The 24,680-nt window shown below is 34.6% G+C and overlaps 4 protein-coding genes across 4 annotated transcripts; 2 read left to right on the top strand and 2 right to left on the bottom strand.

Moving 5' to 3' along the window:
* Nucleotides 1-681: 681 nt before the first annotated feature.
* On the bottom strand, nt 682-24,513 carry LOC128155732 (fibrinogen C domain-containing protein 1-like). Its single transcript, XM_052817580.1, has 6 exons — nt 24,438-24,513; nt 23,581-23,688; nt 23,277-23,416; nt 23,067-23,163; nt 1,331-1,495; nt 682-1,074 (listed from the first exon to the last, which is right to left on the bottom strand). Exons 2-6 carry the CDS (start codon nt 23,663-23,665, stop codon nt 839-841), a joined length of 723 nt encoding a protein of 240 aa, XP_052673540.1. The 5' UTR covers nt 23,666-23,688; nt 24,438-24,513; the 3' UTR covers nt 682-838.
* Nucleotides 1,779-4,793, top strand: LOC128155733 (uncharacterized). Its single transcript, XM_052817581.1, has 2 exons — nt 1,779-2,723; nt 3,212-4,793. The coding sequence occupies exon 2, from the start codon at nt 3,231-3,233 to the stop codon at nt 3,912-3,914; it is 684 nt and encodes a 227-aa protein (XP_052673541.1). The 5' UTR covers nt 1,779-2,723; nt 3,212-3,230; the 3' UTR covers nt 3,915-4,793.
* On the bottom strand, nt 9,954-15,486 carry LOC128155731 (uncharacterized). Its single transcript, XM_052817578.1, has 2 exons — nt 15,248-15,486; nt 9,954-14,581 (listed from the first exon to the last, which is right to left on the bottom strand). Exons 1-2 carry the CDS (start codon nt 15,374-15,376, stop codon nt 9,989-9,991), a joined length of 4,722 nt encoding a protein of 1,573 aa, XP_052673538.1. The 5' UTR covers nt 15,377-15,486; the 3' UTR covers nt 9,954-9,988.
* On the top strand, nt 20,524-21,306 carry LOC128155735 (glutamic acid-rich protein-like). The gene is made up of 2 exons (XM_052817582.1): nt 20,524-20,644; nt 20,832-21,306. The coding sequence occupies exons 1-2, from the start codon at nt 20,628-20,630 to the stop codon at nt 21,157-21,159; spliced, it is 345 nt and encodes a 114-aa protein (XP_052673542.1). The 5' UTR covers nt 20,524-20,627; the 3' UTR covers nt 21,160-21,306.
* Nucleotides 24,514-24,680: the final 167 nt, after the last annotated feature.

The following is a 24,680-nucleotide window of genomic DNA, read 5'->3' as shown; positions in this document are numbered from 1 at the left end:
AAGGTTGCTGAACGTTTCGACCAATGAATAACTGGTTAGAACAAAGTCGTGTAGATTTTAGTCCTGTCAGTTTCTATATAGAGGTATAAATTAATTATGTCTAATTAATTAATTTTTGTAAGAAATAGAATGAATCATTCTTAATGGATGTAAATGTTAACCCAAGTTACGTAGAACTTACAAAAGTTATCCCGCTTAGAACACTTTTAAAATCATGCAAATGAGAGGTTAGTGGAATATAGAGTTGTCTTAGCGGACTATGTAGGTCGTCATTCACGTTAATAAATTAATTCCACATTATGATTTCCAATCTACACACTTAAAAGCGAGATTCTTTTATAATACATTGTCGTTGCACAAAACAGGTTTGAAATACTTCTGCGTCACATTTTTAAAAATACATTTTAATAGTGTTTAATCAATAATAAAATGAACTTCAAACAAAACCATATCTATAATCAATGGTTCTATTTTGCTTGTGTCAGAATTTTTGAAAGAATACTGCATAAAGATATTTTGATTGCATTTATAAATTTATGATTTAACATTATTGAAATCTCTCTTAAAATGTACGATATACATGTAACTTTGTAACATCATCTACTAAATGATGTCATTGTTCTTTCAAATTAAAAAAAAAAATCCCAACTGTTCAGCTAAATTCATTCTTTTAATAAACTGATGACAATGAGTTCCAATGCATAATTATTTCATCTTCTCATGATTTAGATATTGATGTTTAATAAAAAAAAATCGTATGATTAAATTTTGAGCAAATCTTGCACCCCCCCAAAAAAACCATCAACCCACACACATAGTGCCAACTTCATTTCCAAGTCTACTGTCTTCTGATTTTCATTTCCGTTGTTTTGAGCGAGTAATGATAGCCATGCCAATCAAGCCAGTTCACGCCATCAGCAAAGGACGAGTGGCTGCCTTTCAGGTATAGTCCGTTGAGGTTCGACTTGTGGCAGGCGTCATACCACCATCCACCTTTATATAGTTTTGAACATTCATTTTTATCTTTGTCTCTTGCATAAAATGATTGTCCATTGTGGGCTTTCAACGAATCTCCTGTAAAATTTTGTTAAAATTTTAAATTGATACCGGTATTGTGGATTATCATTATAATAAACACACACACACACACACACACACACACACACACACACACACACACACACACACACACACACACACACACACACACACACACACACACACACACACACACACACACATATATAGATATATAGATATATAGTACATAAATTTGAAATTATTGACATCGTGGGTAAACTAAACTTAAGTTCGTCACTGCAACAGTTACCTGCATTTCCCTCGTATTCTCCAACCGTCAAACGATAGCCGGAAGTTTTATTCCCCACAGAGAAAATTCGGTAGTATGCAAATCGGCTTTTCTTGCTGAAGTCAGACATGTCGACTCGCAACTCGTACCAACCCTGAGAAGTCAACTGATGAATTCTCTGGTTTCCTTTCATTTAAGAAAGTTTTACTTTATTCAGGAAAAAAACCAACTACTGCATGAAACATATCTGTTTATAGTCTGTCCCAAGTTATTGCTTCCATCACAATTGTTTATAAAAATACACATACTGTGAAAGAAAAACAAATGAAATCAATAAAAGGTAATAAATTCAAGATATCTTCATTGACCCATTATCATTTTTCACTCATAAAAGTTCACATTTCTTATGGGGATTTATAATGGAAAATGTGTACATCTTTTCGCCATTCGGAATTACTCGGAATGCTGCATATAGTACCTTATAGAGGTGGAGGTATAGGTGATGACGTAATTATGCATTTATAGAGGTCGTTTCTGATTGGTTGTTTTAGAGAGGTTGTATTATAGAGGTGATTTTTCATCACTATTTTTAGAAAAGGTAGCAATATAGAGGTCGTGTTCTCATTGGTGGACTGGATATAGAGGTGATGACGTAGTTACTATTGAGGCCCTATAGAGGGGGACTTTTTAGAGCAGTAAATTTATAGAGGTCGTGTTCTCATTGGAGGATTGAATATAGAGGTGATGGCGTAGCTATTTATAGAAAAGGTTCTGTACAGAGCTTGTTCGTCACCATTATATTTAGAAAGGTATCATTATAGAGTTCGCATAGAAACATATTCATTATAGAGTTAATTACTATACCAGATAATGAGCATGCGCAAAAAAAAAATGATTTTTAGTTATTCATTTATGTAAAAACAATCATTTCATTATGGATTGTCGAGGAGTACAGTACAAATGGAAAATTATAGCTTGGAGTGCATTGAAAAAAGATGAGAAAAATCCCAAAACGTGGACATTGAATGAGAGTCGTTGGTTTGACAATAAGACAGCTTGTATAAAAGATTTTAGAGAAGTGACCCGAAACGGTTACGATTTTGCAGACAGCTGGGGAACTAAAGAAATTTTATTAAAACGTAGAGTTATGCCCCAGTGAGCGCCTGATATGAAACACGATGAATGCAAGACAGACAAAGTTATCAATGAAAAAAGTTCAGTTTAACGATAACGTTCACACTCTGTTAGTTCCATACGAAGATAGGAAAGGTGAATGGATGAATTATGCCATTGATAGAGCCCATTTTAGGAGAAGAATTCAACAGACAGAGATAATTTTGTTGCCTATATTGAATAAGAAAATAAAATTATTGGAGTGTAACCAAGCATAACCCGGGTGAAAAAAATTGCAAAGGTAGAGGATTTTTTAAGTAAAAAGTTTAAAGTGCTGATATTGCACAACATGTTGAAAACCATGGAGAAAGTAGATATTGCACAACGATGGTGAAAGAATATATTAAAAAAATGATTTTGCAGAAAAACAGTATGTAAGGAGGGCTAAATTTAGTATATGATATAATGAGGTTTTTTTTAAGTAAAAAGTTTAAAGTGCTGATATTGCACAACATGTTGAAAACCATGGAGAAAGTAGATATTTCACAACGATGGTGAAAGAATATATTAAAAAAAAATGATTTTGCAGAAAAACAGTATGTAAGGGGGGACTAAATTTAGTTTATGATATAATTTTTAACAAAAGAAAAAAATGTTATATTACAGTGCGTTATGAAATGTTTTACGGTAAATAAAAAAGTAAAAATAGATGATGATGTAAAGTACATAGTATAAATACTGAGGATGAATTAAGAGCTACATTACTATTGCATCTACATTTCCCTGCAGCAGGCACAATTTAGAAGATATGGCTACTAAACCGACAACCTACTGGAAATGCCAAGACGTGGAGACTTCTGGGGAACCGAATCGGATTAGGAAAAGATTATTCATCGACTTAGACCGAACTGAAGACCAGGCTCCTATGGCTAAACATCCCAAGATGGACAAAGAACAGACAGAGAAGGCCCCAATTCTGAAGGAGGACATAGGACGAAACATGTTCCTCGTGGTGTCAAAGTTTCATAGTGACACTAAAGTACACTTAAGAGTGTATGAAGAAAAAGAAGACGGATCCAACTACCCAACTAGGAAAGGGATTGCACTCGATTTAGAAAAATGGAAAAAGATTACCTATTACAAGGATGATGTAGATAGCGCTATTGATCAGCATGATGCTGAGATGCAGGTAGCTTATAATCAGCACTTGGGGGAGAATTACTACATGACGATTGACAACGACTACCCTGTAGTAAATATCAGGAAGTGGTGGATGCCGCCTGGGAATGATGAAATAGTTCCGACGAAGAAAGGAGCTGCCATTACATTTGATCAGTGGGAAACTCTTAAGGAACTGATGCCTGAAGTCGAAAAGAAAATTGGTGACCAGTTAAAGGAGATCGAGTTTTGCGAGAATTCCGAAAGTCACCAGAATCAGATGGGCTTTTTGCAATGTCCACGTTGCAATCCAAATGACTGTAATAACTATTAGATTGTGAAAAAAACCCATTTCAGTGTGTTCAAAGTACCATTTGTGTTCAGTGATATATTTATGTAATTATATTTGTTACTTATGTATGTAATATGCTTAAAAGTTTTTTAAATACATGTAAAGATAATGAAAGAAATATTTTATTAGATCATGTACAAAACCTTTTTTTTGTATTATCATGATAGTATTGCTATTTTAATCATTTATGTTGTACTATAATAAAAAATGTTTTACTATGCATTATTCTTATAATTTTTTAAAATCTTGTCTAAATTTAAAAAGAGATGTTAAACAGTGTTTGGTTCATAAATCAAAATGGTGTTGACTGATGAACAACGACGGTACTTGGAAAACATATGGACTGATGTGAAACATGCTGCCTCTTTTGCAGGCCCTTACAAATTGTATCAAATTGTAAAAAAAGAAGGGAAACAAAAAATTGGTTTAAAGGGTATAAGAGACTTTTTGTCAAATTTAGAACCGTATTCACTTCAAAAGAGAGTTCAGAGAAAGTTTCCCAGACGTCACATTTTAACCGATTCTATAGACACCATATGGGATGGTGATTTACAAGACGTGCGAAACATATCCAAGGAAAATGAAGGCATACAGTATATTATGGTTTTGCAAGACATATTTTCAAGATATGTATTTACAGCTCCTTTGAAACAAAAAACGGCGTCGTATGTAATAGAAGCTTTAAAAGGGATTTTTGCTAATGGAAGAAAACCCAAAGTATTCAGAACCGATAAAGGAAGTGAATTTAAAAATCGTTGGGTGTCCTCTTTTTTGGAAAAAGAAGGCGTACACCAAACTTTTACGGAAAATGAAACAAAAAGTAATTTTGCAGAAAGGAGTATTCAAAACTTAGAAAACAGATTGCAACGCATGTTTACTCAAAATCAGTCTTACGAATTTTTGAGTAAGCTACAAGCAGTTACTGATAACATTAATAACACTCCTTCCCGTCCTTTAGGGGGAATAACTCCTGCATCTGTGACTAAAGAGAACGAAGAGGAGGTTCGTTATAGAGTTTATTTACAAAGGAACAAAAGACCAGGTGTTGTATCCAGAAAAAGTAAAAACTCTAAAATAGCAGAAAAAAAGAAACCTTATAAATTCAAAGTAGGTGATAAAGTTAGAATATCTCATTTGCGGCGGACATTTCAGAGAGAATACGACCAAAAATGGACGGGAGAAATTTTTAAGGTTTGTCGAAGATACCGTAGTCAAGGTTTGCCTGTCTACAAATTAAAAGACTTTGCTGAGGAATCTATAACTGGAACTTTTTATTCACAGGAACTTCAGAAAGTAAGCACAAGTGACAATTTTATCTGGAAGATCGATAAAATTCTAAAAGAACGAAAAAGAAAAGGAACAATAGAGATCCTGGTGTCCTGGCACCAATGGCCTGCTAAATTTAACTCTTGGATAAAAAAATCCGACATGCAAAACGTATAAATAGGACTGATCACTTTTATGATATTCATTATTTTCAAACATGAGCATCAGATTGGTTCTAAGATCTACTGATAGTCAACAGATTTATAGTGGTAATACGTCTTACGACTTTGTAGTTCATCTACCCAAGCCATTGTATCTACAAGGACATTGGACCGTTTCTCTGTTGGAGTTTAATTTGTCTACGGCATCCACTCAACCAGAATTATACGTCTGTAGCAATTTATGCCAAGATACTGTAGTGGGGGAGCGAGAATTACCTCTCTTGCGACTGGTAAATTATAAAAAAGCGGAAAATATCATTTATAATTTTCCTTACGAAATACCTTTGCGATTGGGGGAATTTCAAGACGTGAGGGTGTATATAAGGGACTCAAATAATCAACCCGCTTCATATTTGAAAGGTACGACCACTATTACACTACTGCTGAAAAAACGTTTATTTGAAATACAGTAATGGGTTCTACGTATGTGTCAGACCCTAGGGTGTGGAAAACATTTTATCAAAATATGTTCGAAGGAGGATTTAAACCTAGTAAATACAGAGGTCGGCAGACAGGTGGTGGAATAGGGGGTATGTTTTCCAAGAAACCGTACATGATTCCAGTCAACCCACATCTATCCCGGAAGGAACCGGCAGATCAAGTTGTGGGAAAACACGTGACGCCTATGGCAGCCGTAGAAGAGAGAGCCAAAGAAGAAATGAAAGAAGCCATCAAAGAGAAGATTCCTCACGTGTCGGAGAAGACTATAAAAGCACAAAAAAGGCTACCTGTTATCAAACCTAAGCCAACACTCAAAAAGAAAACACCTCAGAAAGGACTGAAGAGAAAACGAGACACAGGAGACAGTATTTTTAGCGGAGCCAAGAAAAAAGTCAAGCATCAATAAGAATGGCCTTTTTAAGCGACAAAATTACAGACATTGGACTTCCGGCAGAATTGGCTTTATTTACCGTTCCACCCAATCAAGTAGCGGTGGATAAAATTTATTTCAGTGAATGCAGACCTGTAAGTTCCTTCGATACGGAGGACGCTCCGATCGAGATATCGGTGCCTGGCCAGGGTAACGAGTACATAGACTTAAGAAGAAGCCGCCTGTACGTAAAATGTAAGATTGTTAAAACCGACGGTGCAGCCTTGGCATCACAGGAAAAAACGGGGATCATTAATCTGCCACTGCAAACCATGTGGTCTCAGATAGACACTTATATGAACGGAAAGCTTGTGTCCCTCAATACTAGCTACTATGCTTGGAAAGCCTACCTAAAACTTCTCCTTTCGAGTGGCAGTGATGTCTCTCAATCCCAGTTACAATCCCAACTGTACTATCCAGACGACGACGACATGGACAATCCGGACGCATACGGAGGCAACAACGGGGGCCTTAACAATCGCTATGCATTTACTCAAAACAGCCAAATATTTGACATGGAAGGTCCACTGTATGAGGATATATTCAGAACTGATAAATACTTGATCAATGGGGTAGATTTACACTTGAAACTGTTTAGAAACCCCGCTGCCTTTGTCTTGATGAGCAAAGAAGCCTCCCCTAGCTACAAGTTGCAGTTACTAGACGTGTCCTTTAAAGCATGCATGATTAAGGTGGACAGTGGAATTTTGATCAACCATGCTGAAATCTTGAAAGAGAAGACGGCCAAATACCCCCTGACTAGAACCGAAGTAAAAATGAGCACCTGTCCTAAAGGTTCTGGATCGTTTATTTGGCAGAACGTTTGGTCCAACACCTTACCAGCCAAAGCTGCATTCTGTTTCATTTCTCAGAAAGCCGTTAATGGAAATTATGAGAAGAACCCATTCAACTTTCAGAACTTGGCAGAAGAAATTGCACTTTACGTAAACGGGGAAAGCATGCCAGCCCGACCCATGAAAATTGACGTAGGGACCAATCAAAATTACGTGACACTTTTTGTCAATTTATTTGAAGCGGCTGAGAAATGGAACAAAGATGCCGGCTTGGAAGTCACAAGAAGCCAGTTTGGCAAAGGATATGCCATATATGCCTTTAATTTGGCACCAAGTGACCTGGGTGAAGAGTATTTAAACCTGGTGAGACAAGGAAACGTTAGACTTGAAGTCAAATTTGCTGCCGATACAACGGAAACCTTGAACTGTCTGGCTTACGCAGAATTTCCGGCCCTTTTGGAAGTGGACCAATCACGGGACATCAAATACACTAAAGTATGAATTCATCAGACATTGTGTGCATTGCCAAAGGACACGAGTTGCTTAGCAAATTTTTCAGAGGCGTATTTTCACCGGATACCTTACCAGAAAGAGTCCAAGCCTACCCTTCGGCCTACGTTTGTAATACAGATCCCTCTCATTTACCAGGGTCCCACTGGATAGTCATGTGGATAGACGGCTTCCGAACAGCGGAATTTTTTGACAGTTTTGGTCGACTTCCTGAACATTACGATATACGAATCAAAAACTTTTTAAATCATAATTCGAAAAAAATAAATTGTAATGAAATTCCAATTCAGAAAAAAAATGCCTTGACTTGTGGTTATCATGTACTATTTTATTTAATGATGAAATGTCAAAATTATACAATGAATGACATTGTACATATTCTTAAAATGCAGAATGATCCTGATGTTTTTGTGTATCAAACTATATCTCAACAAACGGAGTGCATTTAACCTTTGTATTTACCATAAATATGCATACGTTTTGTGAATAAAAAATGATGTAATCTATTTTTTTTATTCTATAAAAATAGTATGTATTGTAAAAATAAAATCAGTCTTAACTGAGGAATCAATGAACATGGAAGCTTGGTGGAAAGAGAGATCACTCTTACCCTTTAATTCTCCCGCCACAGCTATGATCGTGGGACCCACCATGAGTGGTAAAACTTCTCTTATTTACGAAATATTAAAACATGCCGATGGTATGTTTCAAACGCCACCCGAGCGAATAGTAATTGCATATACCGAATATCAACCTTTGTTCGAAGAAATGGAAAAAAACATCGATAGATTGATTTTGCATCAAGGGTTACCCTCTAAAGACCAGATCGATGAATGGAGCGAGGGTGTACAGCACACTGTCTTGGTGTTAGATGACATGATGATGCAAGTCGCCAAGAGCGAGGAATCTCTTAATTTATTTTGCGTGACGGCACACCATCGTCGAGTCAGTGTGTTCATGTTAGCTCAGAATCTATACATGCCTGGAAAGTTTGCCAGAACTATTTCTTTAAATTGTCATTATGTCATTCTCTTTCGTAATGTACGCGATTCTAGGCAGATCTTTACTTTTGGATCTCAGGTTTTTCCTTTAAGGTTGAAATATTTTAAAGAGGCTTACGACAAGGCCACATCTATACCCTTTGGATATTTGATAGTAGACATGAGTCCTAGGACTGAGGACAAGTACAGATTGCGCACGCGCATCTTACCTAACGAAGATACCATTGTTTATCTGCCTAAATAAATAAATTGTCTTTTTTGATTTTTTATCATTATTTCACAATGAACCGAACAGTAAAAACGCATTTATCATTTCTAGAATTGTTAAACGCTACGAACATGAAACAGCGACGAGCACTGTTGTCGACCATGACACCCTCTCAAATGCAGACTTTGTGTGAGGTGATGTTTAATGTTTACAAGGGGACCATTCCGGTCTCTAAGCAGTACATAAAAACTCTGTATCCGTACAAAAATGTCATAAGTACCCTTGTGAGCAGAACAGTAAACAAGGCTCAACGTAAAAAGTTTTTGTTAAGGCATCAGAGCATCATACCTCGTCTGATCAAACCTGCGCTACATCTTTTTCAAAATGGCTCAAGAACTAGTTCTCGTTCCAAAAGAAAAATACCAAAAACTGACGCAAACAGAGAATCATCCCCCGAAGAGCATGGAGACAATCTTGGAGCCGACGAAGGACCCACCCACTGACAAAGATATTCCTACTCAGATGCACGTTCTCGAAATCTTGGAACATGTTATTCCAAATAAATTTCATAATAAAGCCAAAGGATTGCTTAAATTCTTATCTCAGTATGGCGGTGACGTACTCTCTTGGAAAGATAATGGAAATTTGATTTACAAAGACAATGTCATTGAAGGCTCGCATATTACAGATTTGATCAAACATGCACTAACTCATAATTCAAGAGGAACTCCTACCGGATATCGACAATTTTATGAAGCCTTAAAGGACATTCAAGCTCCTACTTCATTCATCCACAATAAAGAAATGATGAAGCACTCTGGAGAACAGACTGGCAGTGGCTTAGTGGTTAAAAAACATACGAACGGAGCACCTCCTAATTACAATCCTCCAAAGAGAAAGAGACTGGCCAAGACAAAAATAAAGTGGTTAAAATTTTAATGAAACAATGCATCAATAAAAAATTACAAATGTACATTTGATAATATATTGTTGTAAAGACAACTGTATGTTTTTTAATAAACGTTTATAAAAAAATCGTTTTTAGAGATTTCTTTAAAAAAAACAAATTGAATAATATCAATTCATTCAAATTACAATTTTTTTTCAATATGATGGGAAAAAAAATCAATTTTAAACAATATAATTATAGTGTTCACATGATTTTGTTCACTACTACAATAACAATCAATATCCGTAGGGTAAGGTGTCCCAAGTGTTACGTTGAATCACTCTTTTATCATACACAATTTTGTATTTTTTTTCTTCATTTCGATTGTAAATAATTTGCTGTTGCTTATGTCGCATAATTCTGTGTGGGTTAACAATCGTTGTACATGAACCTGTTGAATCGGAATGTTGACCCTGATCCGGCCTGAGTACCAAATCCAGCATGGAAGCAAAATTAAGTTTTAAACTGTTAACATAGTTTAGGGTAAATCCTTTGATTTTGCATACTTCTTTTCCTTCTGAAGTCCTGTAGGCGTAATTTTTAGGTCCTCCCGAAACAAATTCTGTAATGTATTCTTTGGGTTGTAACTCACTGGTAAGTTGACCAAGAAATGACCCGACTTTTGGTTCCTGATCTCCAGGTCTGCTGACGAAAATGACTGAATCCGTATCGAAATATAAGACTCTTCTATCCAGCATCTGTAACACTTCATACAGTTTAAGGCGGGCCCAGCAAGTTGTAAAAGTAGCAATAAATACGTTTGTTTGGTAATCTTCTTTAGTAAAATTTTCTTTTTGCTGCCACGAAACTTGAATAATTTCTTTACTGACAATGTGAAAATTCGAGACTTCTTTGGAAGGATCCGATAATAGCTGAAAAAATTTGTCAGCCTCTCTTTCGTGAAAAAATGTCGTCTGCTGCATGTTGAGTCGTTGGCCAAACTTTCCCCAAAACGAATTCAGCAGTAGTTTAGCAATCGATCTCAGAGCAGGGTTTTTGGTAATGTTCTCTCGTTCGAGTTGAATACCTTCTCGAAGAGCGTATTCTTCCATGTACTTCACTGCGTCTTCTTCGGTATGCACCCGCTCAGGCCAGCCACTGGCTTCTTGTTTGATCTTTAAAAATAGGTTGATATATTCGCCAAACAGACCATTGCTTTTAGTCTCTGCATTGTACTGTGAAGTTTCATCCCAATGATAGACCTCGTATATCTGTAGAATTTGGTAACCGCATTCTATGGCTTTTTCAATTTCTGGTGTACAAAATACTCCTGTAATTGCTCGGTCTTCGTCTCCGCACTGACATGGATTTTGTTGTTGTTGCTCGCAGCAGGTACGACACAGAGCAAAAGTTAATTTTCCGTTAATTTTTTGAGGCAACACGGGGTGATACAATTGTCTAGGAGGTAAAATTTTGACTTTGACCAACCCAAAATAGTCTGTAATTTCCGTAAAATTGCTTGTAATGATTTTTGGTTCTTTTACGGGATATCTACCATACTTGTTGACCGAGGGGTAAAGAGAGCAAAAATCAAGATAGTGGATTTTTTCACCTTCCTTGACCTGGTAGTACATTTTAACAGCATTTGTTCTTCCTCCAAAGAAAGATTTTCGAGGGTCTAACCTTTCTTGCAGGTTTAGGGAATGAACATAATCAGATGCGTCTTGGTTCTGGTTCAGGAAGTTTTCAAAATCATGCTCCCAAATGTAGACATATTTCATGCCCAGCGATTGAATGTATTCTCTCTTTTTTAAAGTCATGGTCAGTAACTCGTTCATGGAGTGTTTGGTTCTTATATGTTTAAGTTGCTGACGCTGAGTAGGAAAACATGTGGGACATCCGTGCCAGTAACACCCATGAAATTCGTATGCAGTGTTGGTTTCGGGGCAGTATCCATCTAATAAGTATTTGGTACCCGGCAGTCGAAATTCACCCTCATTTAAGGCATGCTGTATGTAGAGACGGTGCCCTGTCTTTTTGAAATGATCTTCTTGTATCCATGAGAGCCACTGTATCGATACGCAACTATATTGTCCGAGAAAAGGGGCATAACCCGTGGAAGGGATTTGTGAAATAGGTGAACTAACAAATTCAGATTCTTCTATTACGTATTCTTGATTCTGTAACTCTTCACCCGTAACCCAATGTTCCTTGAATAAAATGGAAAAGTCCCCTTGCAGTCGGCGGGCCTGTAGCCAATCACTTATTCCATCATTGCCTCTAACTTTGACACGCCATTCTTCTTGAAGAAATTTGCTTTTAAACACTTCCATGCAAACCCCAGCAATGGTCGTGCATTGAAAAGGATCCACGCCTCCCATTAATTTTTTCTCTGGCATTTCATCCTCAAATACCACTTCTTCTTTTCCTGTGATTTTCATAAGAATTTCTCTGAATTTCAAACAAGCTTGTCTGAGTATGTCCACATCACTACGGCAGTAATCTAAAATTTCTCGATCAAAGTCAAAGATCATGTTTTTCTCCAATTTATCCTGATGCCAGATTAGAAAGTCTTTGCGTTCTTTAGCATTCATCATGTCACTTCCGTAAAAATGAGCTGCAGGGTAGGATCCAACATAGTAGGCATTACCTTTAGTGTTAAAGAAATGAGGGAAGTACCCTTTCTTTAGCTCTCGTAAACCGAATGCCTTGGGTAGTTCAGCTAATCTCATGGGAAGAAAATTGAGGGAATCTAATATTTTTATATTAAGTCCTCTTTGAACATGTAAGTACATGATTTTTGATCCAGCATAGATAATTTTTGGAATGATGGAATTGGCTAATAGGTACTCTAGTAAAAAATATCCATCATAGCCCTTCATGTTGTGAGCAATAGCTGTAAAGTCTTTGTGAGTTTCAGTGAACAACCACAAACCAAAGGCATTAGCAGTTTGATCTCCTCGAAATACTATTTCTCGAAATCCGCATGTATTTTTACATGGTGGGTTAATAAAAGTCTGTTCATTTTTTTTATTACATTTTTTGCATCTAGTTCCACAGTTATCGCATTTAGAATTTGGTGTGAGTTCTTGATTGCAGCATTCCTCACACACTGTTTGAGCCACTACCAAGTTGGGTTTGTGCTGAGATTTACCACACCAAGACTGATGACAGTTTACACATTTACAGCATTCCATGCAGGGTTCGGGGCTGTTACTGCATTGAACACATTCATCATTTCTTTCCATTGAGTATCCATCTTTACAATGCAAAAGATCTTCTTGTATACATTCAAAGTCAAAAAAAATATATCTGGGTTTTTTCTCTTTACATTCTCTTGACCTCATGTAGCACAAATGAGATCCTGTTACAAATCGTTTACATGCTTCACACTGCCATTCTCCGCAAATATGATCCTCTGGTTTTCTTTTGCATCTATCTAAAGTTTTTTTACAAACCACACATTTCCACCATCGATCACACTGAGATGATTTTGACCTCCCACTTTTTATCTTGTGACAATTAAAACAATCCAGAGATCTACAAACCATGTGACAATGTCGACAACTTAATTCGTGTTTTACAAAACAAGATTTTTTTCTTTTACACACAATGCAACTTGATTGACACTGATGCAGCTTTTGATAGGGTTTCAAACATTCATGGCAAAATTTGGATTGAGAAAAGAACCCACAAACATTAACAATAGTATCAAAATGTGCGTTTCCATTTTGCTCAGAATGATATAAAAAAATACGATCTTTTTTCGGAATTTCTGACCCTTGCTCATCTTCACTGACATCTTTTGGAGCAGTTCGTATGAATTTGTTACCAGTAGTGGCACTGACAACTAGAATATCAACATTCAATACGTTCTCAAAAGCATGAATGTCTTGAATGGACAGACGTCTCTCACTGCTTACATTGGCTTTCTGGCATAACAAAATGGCTAATTTTTTTTGACGTTCATTATTTCTTTTGTTGTGCTTCATTAATTCTTTGTAGAACCAAATAGGACATTTCTGCAATTCCATTACTTTTTCTTCTATTGTTCCTTTGTCACCTTGGTGTGCTAATTTCTGCCAATCAGATGTTGGAATTTGATGTAATTTGAGAAACCCCATGCAAATGCTTCGAGCAAGGCATAATTCATCTGTGTTTTGAATTTTGATACATGATCTTTTGATTCTGAGAGAATCATTGCTGCTACCAACTTTGTTAATATGTTTGCCTTTTGTACCGCCCTTTGGAACTTTAATAAACCCCACATTTAAATAAAAACTTTTATCTAGAGAAAGATTTTCATGGCTGATTAAGACATTTTGTAAGTTCTCCATCACACTTTTTCCAGTAAGATCTTTCAAGGGCCTTAGCGGTACATACACAGGATTGTACAATCCCATGTGATGAATGATGACTCGTCCAAGATCCAAAAAAGGGTCAAGTCCTCTAGCTGTTTCATTGAGAATGTTGTCAAACATATCTTCTAAATCACGAAGAAGGTCAGTCAGCCTCATTCCTTGTTCAGGGTTTTCTGCATTAAATCGAATATTGTAGTTTATATCGATAGCATTATTTTTCATTATAGTTCGTTCTCCTACTTTTTGAATGGTATATGGTATTTTTTTCACACCGCCAAAACCAATTTGAGATGAGTTGGTTCTAGTAGAGGTTGATGCTTCATCGGATTCCATGGATTCAGGAGCCATTTCTTGATCTGCGACATGGTCCTCTTCCATAGGTTCACATGTTGAATTGGGAATCAATGGGGACCATGGACCTTCACCGCTGTATTCCATTTGATCCAAATCATGAGTTAATTCGTGAAACATCAGGTCCTGTTCATTGCTCATTACTTTATCACAGTGGTGGCAATGATGTTCTTGATCCTACAAAACACGGTTTAAAATTTTTATAATAAAATGTTTTTTTTGTGAAATTGTTCTTGCCTTTATGCGTAATGTATTAATCTGTATTACAAAGAATATAGGGTGAGTTCACCATGCATCACACAAACTTAAACAGTAGAGACTTAAAAAAATTTCTTATTTTCATGCAAAAATGTAGAAGTTCAGAAAAATAAATTCATTATATTACTGTTTTTGATTTGTTTTAAGTTTACAGTCTGGAATTTAGACCAGTGCCTTTGTAATGAATATTTTGTCAATGAGGGAATCTTTTATCGTGCCAACACCTACAGGAATTTTGGATTTAAAAAATGTTCTATCTTCAAACATATAAAACTTGGTCAACAAAAAAAAGTGGTTGTATCAATTATTTTTTAAAAGTCAATGTACTACACATTTTGAGGTATATTGCATGGAATGTGTACCTTGTTAACTATAAGAGAAAAAAACATGCACTGAAATCTCTTCAATGCATGGCTAATTTGTGCCCAATTACTTGATAAACCCACCTGCAATTCTTTTTATAATGTGACTCATTTATAAACAAGGGTGAGTGTATTTGCTTTGAAATATGCAATGTAATAATATTCCATTTTTCTTCAGTGTTGCAGGTTATCAATAAAAAAAAGCAAGTAAAAAAATAATAACTGTTTTTGAATGGAATGTTGCCCCCTTTTCACCGTCATGATGAAGCTCGTGTTCACTCTCGTGTCTTTGACCTTCGTTGTCATCGTCAAACAATAATCCACAGTATCCGCATAAGAAGAAGGTGTTCATCTAGTTTAAAAATATTCATGTGTACTCATAAAATGAACATGCAATTTAATCTCAATAGTGTAATGGTCTTTTTTTTATAATTTTACTACTTACTTCTACTTTCTTGATTAATCCGGAAACAATAATTCAATTATAATATTAAAATTGAAAACGTTTAAGGATGTGATATTTCCGTAATTCATAGTAAGATGAAATCGTTGATTTTTACTATTAATATTCTAAAACGGAGTAAAAATGTATGATTATGTAATTAAGATTAGTTACTGGTAACAATTATATATCATTACTGGGTCATCATCATCATTATTCGATAGCATTGGGCGGTTATGTCCATCTTCATGCATTTGACCTTCAAGGTGATTCTTAAATATCAAGCCGCAGTACTTGCATAGGAAATCTGACATCTATATAAAAAAAAAGATGAACATATTCTGATTCTTTTTTTTTTTGCTTTTCAAATATTTATTTCTTTTTTCTTAAAGTCATCATTGCCTGTTGTTTTTTCCCCTTTTTTATCACTGCAAAAAGAACGATAACTCTACAACCTGGCTTTTCAAATTATCTTTCCCTTCTCCATAGAACAACAGAAAAAAAGATAGTTTTTTTTACGAAATTTATTAAATGGATGACCATGCATCGTATAACTACAATATAAAATATACACATGATATTATACTACAATAAACAGCAAAAAATGGTATCTTAAGAAATTAATTACATAATATAAAATTACACCAAATATTTTGAAAAATAGTTTTATAAGTTTTGGTAAAAAAAAAGACTAGAATTACGAAATGGCACCTACTGTAGTATAATATCATATTTTTAAAGTAAAAATTAAAAAACAATTTGGCACATCAATGTGCACATGTAAAAATTTGTAAAACAAAATTAAAAAAACATAAAAAAATCAATTTAACATAATGACACCTGATGTTTCGCCTAGTTTTTACAAATTAGTCACATCCTTAATTTTATTTTTTAAAAAAATACATCACCATGTATAAGTATATACATTTTTTAAATTTTAGTAAAACAAAAAGTGGCGTGTAATTACATAACACAACCATACAAATCTACTCATTGTTAAGTTTACAAAATAATTCAAATGTATACTTATTGTTAAACTCAGCCATACATATATACTTATTGTAAAGCTTACAAAAAAAATAATTCAATGTATACTTATTGTTAAGTTAACAAAATAATTCAAATAATGTAGCAAAACTATCAAATCTTTTTAAATACTTCATAGAATAAATGTTAACATTCTGTATTTTGATGTTTCGACAGTTCCTGCAGTAGCTTATCTTTACTTTTAGATAAAAAATTACCCCAAAATTTCCAAAATAAAAAAAATTTGAGTCTGTAAACAAAATTTCCTAAAAAATACCCCTACCATCCCCAGAAAAAAAATAAGTCTATTAAAAAATTTTCCAAAAATCACCCCCTTCCCAAAAAAAACTGAGTTATAAAAAATGATTTAATCTTTTTTCTTTTGTACCATTGATCTCGTTACCCTTCTATTTATATTACCAAATGTTGACATTTCACAGTGTTCTTCATAATATGGTTTAGAAGAAGCTGCTGCAGGAACCGTTGAAACATCAAATAATGATATCTCTGAACTTGATGTACTGGTTGAAAACAATGAGGGTGTATGTAATGGCGTTGACATGTCAATACTTAAAGGTGGTGAAGGTGGAGTATAGATAGGGGATTCCTGGATAAATGGTATTGGTGAAGGTAATCTATGGACGGTAGTGTGGCGTTTTCTTCTAATGACAATAAATATGATGGTGATGATAAGGCAGATGGAAATGGAAATGGATGTGACTGAAAAAAAATTAAAGTTTGGTTATTATAGTCTTGGTAATTGGTTCCAGATATAATTCATTTTCTGATACTGATACAATAGATGCAATAGATGCATAATCATTACTAAAAGATGAATCAGAAAAATATTCATCCATATCAATATTGTTTGATTCATAAGAGTTTAAAATACAGGTTTCTTTATAAACACCAGCCATATTTATGGCTTTTTGTCTAGTATCAAACTGCTTTTTTTGAGAATAAATGATAAATCTATAAATACTTATTGGAAGAAACAACACAAGTAAAAATAAAAAGTAAAGGTAATTTAAATTCATATGATAAGTATTTGATTGCAAATTACCTAATATGAGTGTAGTAGAACTAGGCGAAACATCAGGTGGTGTTGAACCAGTAGAGGAGGGGTGGGTAGAATTACCTATTCTACCTGTAAACCTCGACCCCTCCTCTACTGGTGTCGTGGCCTCCTCCTCCCGGCCTGGGTAGAGGTGGCGGCCCCCGGTGGTCTCCACACCGGCCTCCTCCTGTGGGCTGGAACTCCCTGGGGTGGTGGTGGTGGTGGTGGGCGTACCACTACTGGGTGTGGGGGTCCTCTGGAGGCCGGTGTGGAAGTGGCGGCCCCCGGTGGCCGCCACGCTCGTCGCTGAGGCCTCGCTGGTGGCTGGGGCCTCGCTCCTCTGAGTCTCTGAGGGCTCACTGGTATCCTGAATGGGGAGGGTGGTGGAGACAGGCTCACCGGAGGGGACGGGGTCCTCGGAGGGAGATGAACTACGATCATCCCCTCCGGTGGCGCTGCTGGTTGTCGTCTCATCGGCCTCACGACTGCTATTGGACGGTTCTTCAAAACAAAAAAAATATATACATATTAAATATGCATTGCTTTAATATTTTTGCTCTTTTAAGTGAAATTGTTTTTTTAATCATAAAAAATCTAAATATTCTGACATAGTGTGTGAAAATCATGGTGTGAATGTTTTTTTATCGAAATTTGGCCCCCACGTGCGTAATCATGTTACCAAAAAAATCGATGATGAAATTCGAATGGTAAATCGAGTTGAGAAAAAATATGTAGGTATTTTTTATGACAAAACACAAGGTATTCTCTTCTTTATCTGTTAACTTTCTTCAGTTTATTCCTTTTCCCCACCCTTCAATGATGCAATGCATCAACTAAAAAAAAATGTGACCTCGTGTTCCGTAAATTAAATCGCGGGGTATGACAATTTGACAGGTAACCGTCGTCTGCAATCCGATCTTTTAATGGGAAAATAAATGGGTCGTGAGTTAAGTACATTAAACACCTTTCACAATCTAACAAGTATTTTCATTCCATCAAGCCCCCAATATTAAAATATAAAATTCTAAGTGTCGGGATGACAATCCACATGTCATCTACCTACCATTTTGCTTCGAAGAATGCGCGCTCAATAAAGTTCAATAGTTGAAGAGGGATGACGTAAAACCCGACATTTTTCCGAAATAGTCTTCTCACCCCATAATTATTTTTTTTACTTATAAAATAGCATAGGTTTTTTTTATTTTATACTTAATTTTAACATTTCTTTTATTTTAGATTTTTATTTAAATTTTTAAACAGTTACAAATTCATACCCCCCCCCCCTTTTTTTTGTAAATATTTTTTTACATAAAAAATATGATATCTTTGAATAAATATTGTCAAAAACATACCTTGACATGGCATCCTTGTAAAGGCTGTGGAGCTCTGCTGATGGACAATTATTTTCTCTGAAGCAAATATTCTGTGGGTAGCGCGGCCAATGTCCACAATCTTGTTGTCTGCCACCCCGCACAGAGAAATACAGGAACATGGATCCCTCTTCACGCAATCAAACCCGCGAGTGGTTTCCCGACAACAACGGTTCACATTATTACATTGTTGGACCGACAGTCCAACAATTCCGAAAAGGAGAAAAACAGCAAATTGCATTTTTACAATTCAACACGTAATAAAAGATACTCGGTGTGAAATGAAGTCAAAGTGCGGTACTGATAAAATTTTTACCTTTACTTATATAGTTTAATTGTGACCCTCATAACATTAGAGGGTCAAAAACGATAATGGAGAATCGGGTGTAGTAATTGATCCTATAATTGAAGAACCCCCAAAGTTTCAAAACTTGAAGAGAGCTGACCTATACATGATGACATAAAATGTGCCCTTTTTTTAGCAACAGTTCATTGTATTAAGTGAAGTGTAGTAAATCTGTGTTAAAATAAATTGAACTAGCACAATTATTTGTCAACCGAAATCACTAATACAAAAATATTGAATAAAAGTAGAAATTAACTTGACCCATTAGGTCAAAAAAGTTTCTAATCGAGCTGATTTTATTGTAAATGCAATTACTTTTATTAGGTCAAACCTTTCCAAAAGAAGTGAAAAAATACAAAGTCAGCAGCTTTGTGCCCTTTTACCAGAGTCAAAGCATATCACATCCATGGGTTGATTCATTCTTACAATTAATTGCAAAAAAAAAGGGGGGGGGGGTGAGGGGTGATTTGCACTTCTCATTCAATAATGTCATCCTATTTAAAAAGTATTTCACTTATTCAGCATTTTCTTAAATATACGCAAAAAAATTTAAACTAATGTTACAAAACCCATTACCAATGTATCAAGTATTGTATTCAATTTTTGAAAACTATGCGTTTCTCTTTCAATTTTTGAAATCGATGTCATCTTAACAAAAAAAAATTCTTTCTCGTCACGTTACACATCATTATAAGTACAATCTTATCAAACTTTGAAAGGGTTACGGTATCAATTTTATCTACACCCGTAGGATAATATACATATCATTAACCTGTTTCAATACACTGTACCAGCTGCAAAGAACTCATTTTCTGCATCCAATCAGAAAAAGTAAAATAGTTTTTGGAGGGAAATTTAACATTTACAATGTATAACAAGACAGCACAAATATCCAATCAGAAAATCTTACGCTGTACTAATTGCAAAGAATTTGTTTTTTTGTATCCAATGAGTAGGAGTAAAATAGTTTTTGGAGGGAAATTCAACATTCACAATATATAACAAAATCAAACCAATATCCAATCAGAAAAAACTTAAACAGTACAAAAAATTGGAGGGAAAATGCATCTCTTTTTTATAAAAATCAAATTAAATTTTAAGAAAATCACCTTGCAATCTTAAACCCAATAGGACAAGTTCATTTTTTTTCTGACCAGATCTGAACAATTCAATTCACCCTCCAAAAAAAAATGGAAGTAATTATTATGTAAGTAGTTTTTTTTTACATCTATGCAGATTTTATTTTATTTATTTTTGTCTTTATTTATCCTTTTAAATTTTTAATATTCATTTCTTCATTTTTTTTTTAGAAATGACTTGACAGCTAATAACAGCATTACCATACAGTTTACAGAAAATACCATGCATTTCACAGTCGGGTATGCGTTTTATTTAAAGCAAATGAAAAAAAGGATAATTTAATATAGAAAAAAATATTTAAAAAAAACTTTATATAAAACAATTTTTTTTCTACCGAATGTTTTTCTTTGTTTAATTTTCACTTATTTTAAGCACAAAATATAAACTTATGTAACATTGACCCTCCTCTTTTTTATATAATTACAGTAACTCCAATCTCCCCTTAAAATCAACCAAAGAAGTAGGTACTTCTTGTGAAGGTCTACAGCAATTCAGAAATAAAGAAACACAACATCAAGAAACAGAAGAAGAAGAAGAAAAAGAAGAAGAAGAAGAAGAAGAAGAAGAAGAAGAAGAGCAAACGGCAGAACAAATGGAAATTGACATTGACGGTGTTATATTGGAGAGGATGATTCATAGACAAGAAGAGTTAAAAGAAGAGAAAGAAGAAATTGAAAGACGCTTAACAGACTTACAATCGAGAGTTGATAACATTGAACAAGAACTTGAGGATATCATGTATTTAATGGATTAACGGGAAATTTTCGCAGTGCTTGTATAGTTTGTAGAGTTACCTCTCTTTTCTCATCATTAAGTAATTTATCATGATTTAAAAACTTACCTTTTCCACTGATGTCTAGATGTGAAATGAAAAATACCTATATCTCAAAAAAGAATTTTGCCTTATATATATATATGTCTGTATTTATCATTTCTAAAAATATTCTTTGTAAAAAATACGTATAAGGACATTATTATTTCATCACGTTTATGCAATACCGTTCACTTATTTTTTTTTTAGACATTATAACAAATGATAGCAATTATGTTCTATATATAAAACCTATTCTTATAAAAATTATGTTTTTTTTTAAAAAAAAATGTTATATAAAAAATATTGAACATAATTTTAATTTGTTTTCTTCTTAAAAAGCATATAATTTCCGTTATTTTTTTCAATTTTCTTGCTTCCTACAGTTATTTATCACAAACTTAACTGATTAAGCATATGAAAAAATTAACTGTAGGTTGTCAAGAAAAAATCTTTCATTATACAGTACATTCGGTGGGAAAAAAAACCTTTTCACCTACTGTACTCGAATAATACTTTTCCTCTAATGCACACGTTTCATTGTATTAGAGACATCTTTTCGAAAAATTTGGTGGCCGTTAAAACGACCGTTGAAATATTTGAGCTTCAAAGAAGCTACTGTTCTTTTCTCTTGTCTTCTTCTTCTTCCTTCTTCTCCTTTACTTCTTCTTTCTCTTCTACTTCTTCTTCTTCTTCTGCTACTTCTTCTTTTTCTTCTTCTTCTTCTTTTTTTTCTTCTTTTTGGTCTTGTAGATTTTGTAAGTACTGTTCGTACTTATAATCAAACATATACACTAGTCTACCATCAATGTCTCTTAACCTCCCAGAAGGATAGGGATCCATTGCTATTTCCCAATCCCAGTCTTCATGCTCAGGGATTGGTAAAGCAGTATCCAGCCCGCTTACCGCAGCCGAAGGAGTTGAATCGTTTGGTGTTAAGGGCATTTTAAAAAATGATAAAAAATTGTAACTACTCTTTAAAATATACCCTAAATTTTTTTAATATACACCCTTTTTTAATGTTCAAGTGCGCATGCTACATCACCTCATTTTTTCATGTAATTTTTTTTATTAAAATATCTCTCTCTCTGTGCACAGGTAAGTACACCTTATTTTCACTGTTTGCTCAAAATAGGTCATCCAAATCGATCTATTTTTTCTAAATAAAATTCACGTATTGCTTAATATCATCTATTTTACGTTATCGATACTACAGCGCATGCTCTCAAACCATAGAATCATCTTATGGTTTCGTCATAACCTAAAACCTCCTACTTTTTTTACACATGCTCACTAAATCTGTATATTCAACCTCCCTTTCTAAAAGCAACCAATGAGAACACGACCTCTATAAATTTACTGCTCTAAAAAGTCCCCCTCTATAGGGCCTCAATAGTAACTACGTCATCACCTCTATATCCAGTCCACCAATGAGAACACGACCTCTATATTGCTACCTTTTCTAAAAATAGTGATGAAAAATCACCTCTATAATACAACCTCTCTAAAACAACCAATCAGAAACGACCTCTATAAATGCATAATTACGTCATCACCTATACCTCCACCTCTATAAGGTACTATATGCAGCATCGGAATACCTCGAACAATTTTGCAACGTTATCATCCGGGTTATTTCATGGCCGATGCAATGCAAAATCCCCGTAGACTTTTAATTTTGAGCTGTGTATTTAAACCTGGAGCGGTAGAGGGGGCGTTTCAAAATAAATAATCTGAACATTTTGTCATATTAGTGGATGAACGGTATTTCTGGTTATCGAAATATAAAGCAAAAAGTGGTGGAAGCAAAAAAATCAGGACAGAGTTTTGTAGCTTTAACAGCGCCGTACCTATCCAGTGTTCTCCACCAATACTGCCAAATCCATACTGGTACTCTCTCCAAACCCTATTAAATCCAACCTTACCATTCATTCGTCTTTGAAGAACCTAATGAAAAAACTATCGTGCAAACTTGAAGTTTTAAAATAAATATAATACATTTACTAACATGACATGTCAAAATAGAAAAAAATATGAATGAGGATTTTATCAATCTATACCGTCCATCCGCCCCCAGCCGTGGTCATGTCACAATACACCTTGAAACCACCTGTTCCTTGTGGATAAATCGTGTAGACACCGCTTGTATTACGGCCCGACCACAGAACATCTTGGCAATCAATGGGACGTTGACAGCTTGCTGAAAAAGGTCAAAAATGTAAAAAATTTTGAATTTGAGAATTGCTTCCTTTAAATACAACAACAATCTCGGCAACTTATGTTTAATTCCGACACGTAATAAGCCCAAGTCCACAAAAATGACCAAGAAGAGCCTTACCTGGTCACGTAATTTTTTTTACTGACCTAACGTGGGGTCCAAAAGATTGGTTAATATGAACCAGCAAACGAGGGCTGCACGCGGAATATGAAGATTACTTGCCTCTGACATTTTTTATGCATACTGCTTTCCCGCTGAAAGTAAACCCAATGTTACGTGTATATTTAAAGCATTTTCTATAGAACAATTTTTCAAACTAAGAAAAATAAATTTGAATAAGATTTAAAAAGTGATAATTTTGTATCAATGAAAGCGATAACATTGTTTTAAATTTGATTATTTATTTTGCTTATGATTGAACTGTTGACATTGTATTCATTTTGTGGAAAAAGAATAGTACAGATTAAAATTTTTAAGCATACACTGTCAAATTTATCTTTGAAAGATTTCAAACTGCTTGTATCAGATTATTGCAAATCATTTTTTCGTAAACTATTTGAAATAATGTCTATGAAAGAATGTGTTTATCAAATGAATGTACATCATCCGTCATCTGCATGACGATATATAGATGTAGTAATATGGCGTCAGAAAAGAAACTTTTCGTATGGCAAGAGTTTAAAAACATCACGAAATATCCAATTTCTATATGCAAGAAATGAAATAGAAAATGATCTAAAATTTTTCATCATAAGAACCACGCCATATATTCCTTTAAACCTGGATATTGTCAATAATTAGCATAGAATGTTACTCGTTTGAAACACAATCAAACATCGCAGAAAAAACACCAACTTATGTCTAGGAAAAGTTATGCGAGTTCAAAGAAAGTAAATCAAAACAAATGAATGTTGATTTCGGTAAAGATTCAATAAAGAATACATAATCAAACTATAAATCAAAATAGCTGAGATAAAATGTAAGAATGAATATGGATTCTCACCCGAGTCATTGATTAATTGTTTCACAGTACATATATTTTATCGTAAAAGTTTGATTGAAGGTTCCTACGCTTATTTATACACTAGGATTAGTTATGTTCGTGTGTGTAACATAATGTACTGCGTACTTGTCATCATATTTCACTCTAATGACAACATGCTGTTTTAAACTTTCAACATATATACACGCTTAGCACGTCACTTTAAGGTGGCTCGATACGCCAATATATTATTAAATGGATCAA

This window comes from Crassostrea angulata, chromosome 7 (genome assembly GCF_025612915.1).
Source record: "Crassostrea angulata isolate pt1a10 chromosome 7, ASM2561291v2, whole genome shotgun sequence".
NCBI classification, from domain to species: domain Eukaryota; kingdom Metazoa; phylum Mollusca; class Bivalvia; order Ostreida; family Ostreidae; genus Magallana; species Magallana angulata.
The sequence above is the reverse complement of the archived record's forward strand: the minus strand, read 5'-3'. Positions and strand labels throughout refer to the sequence as shown.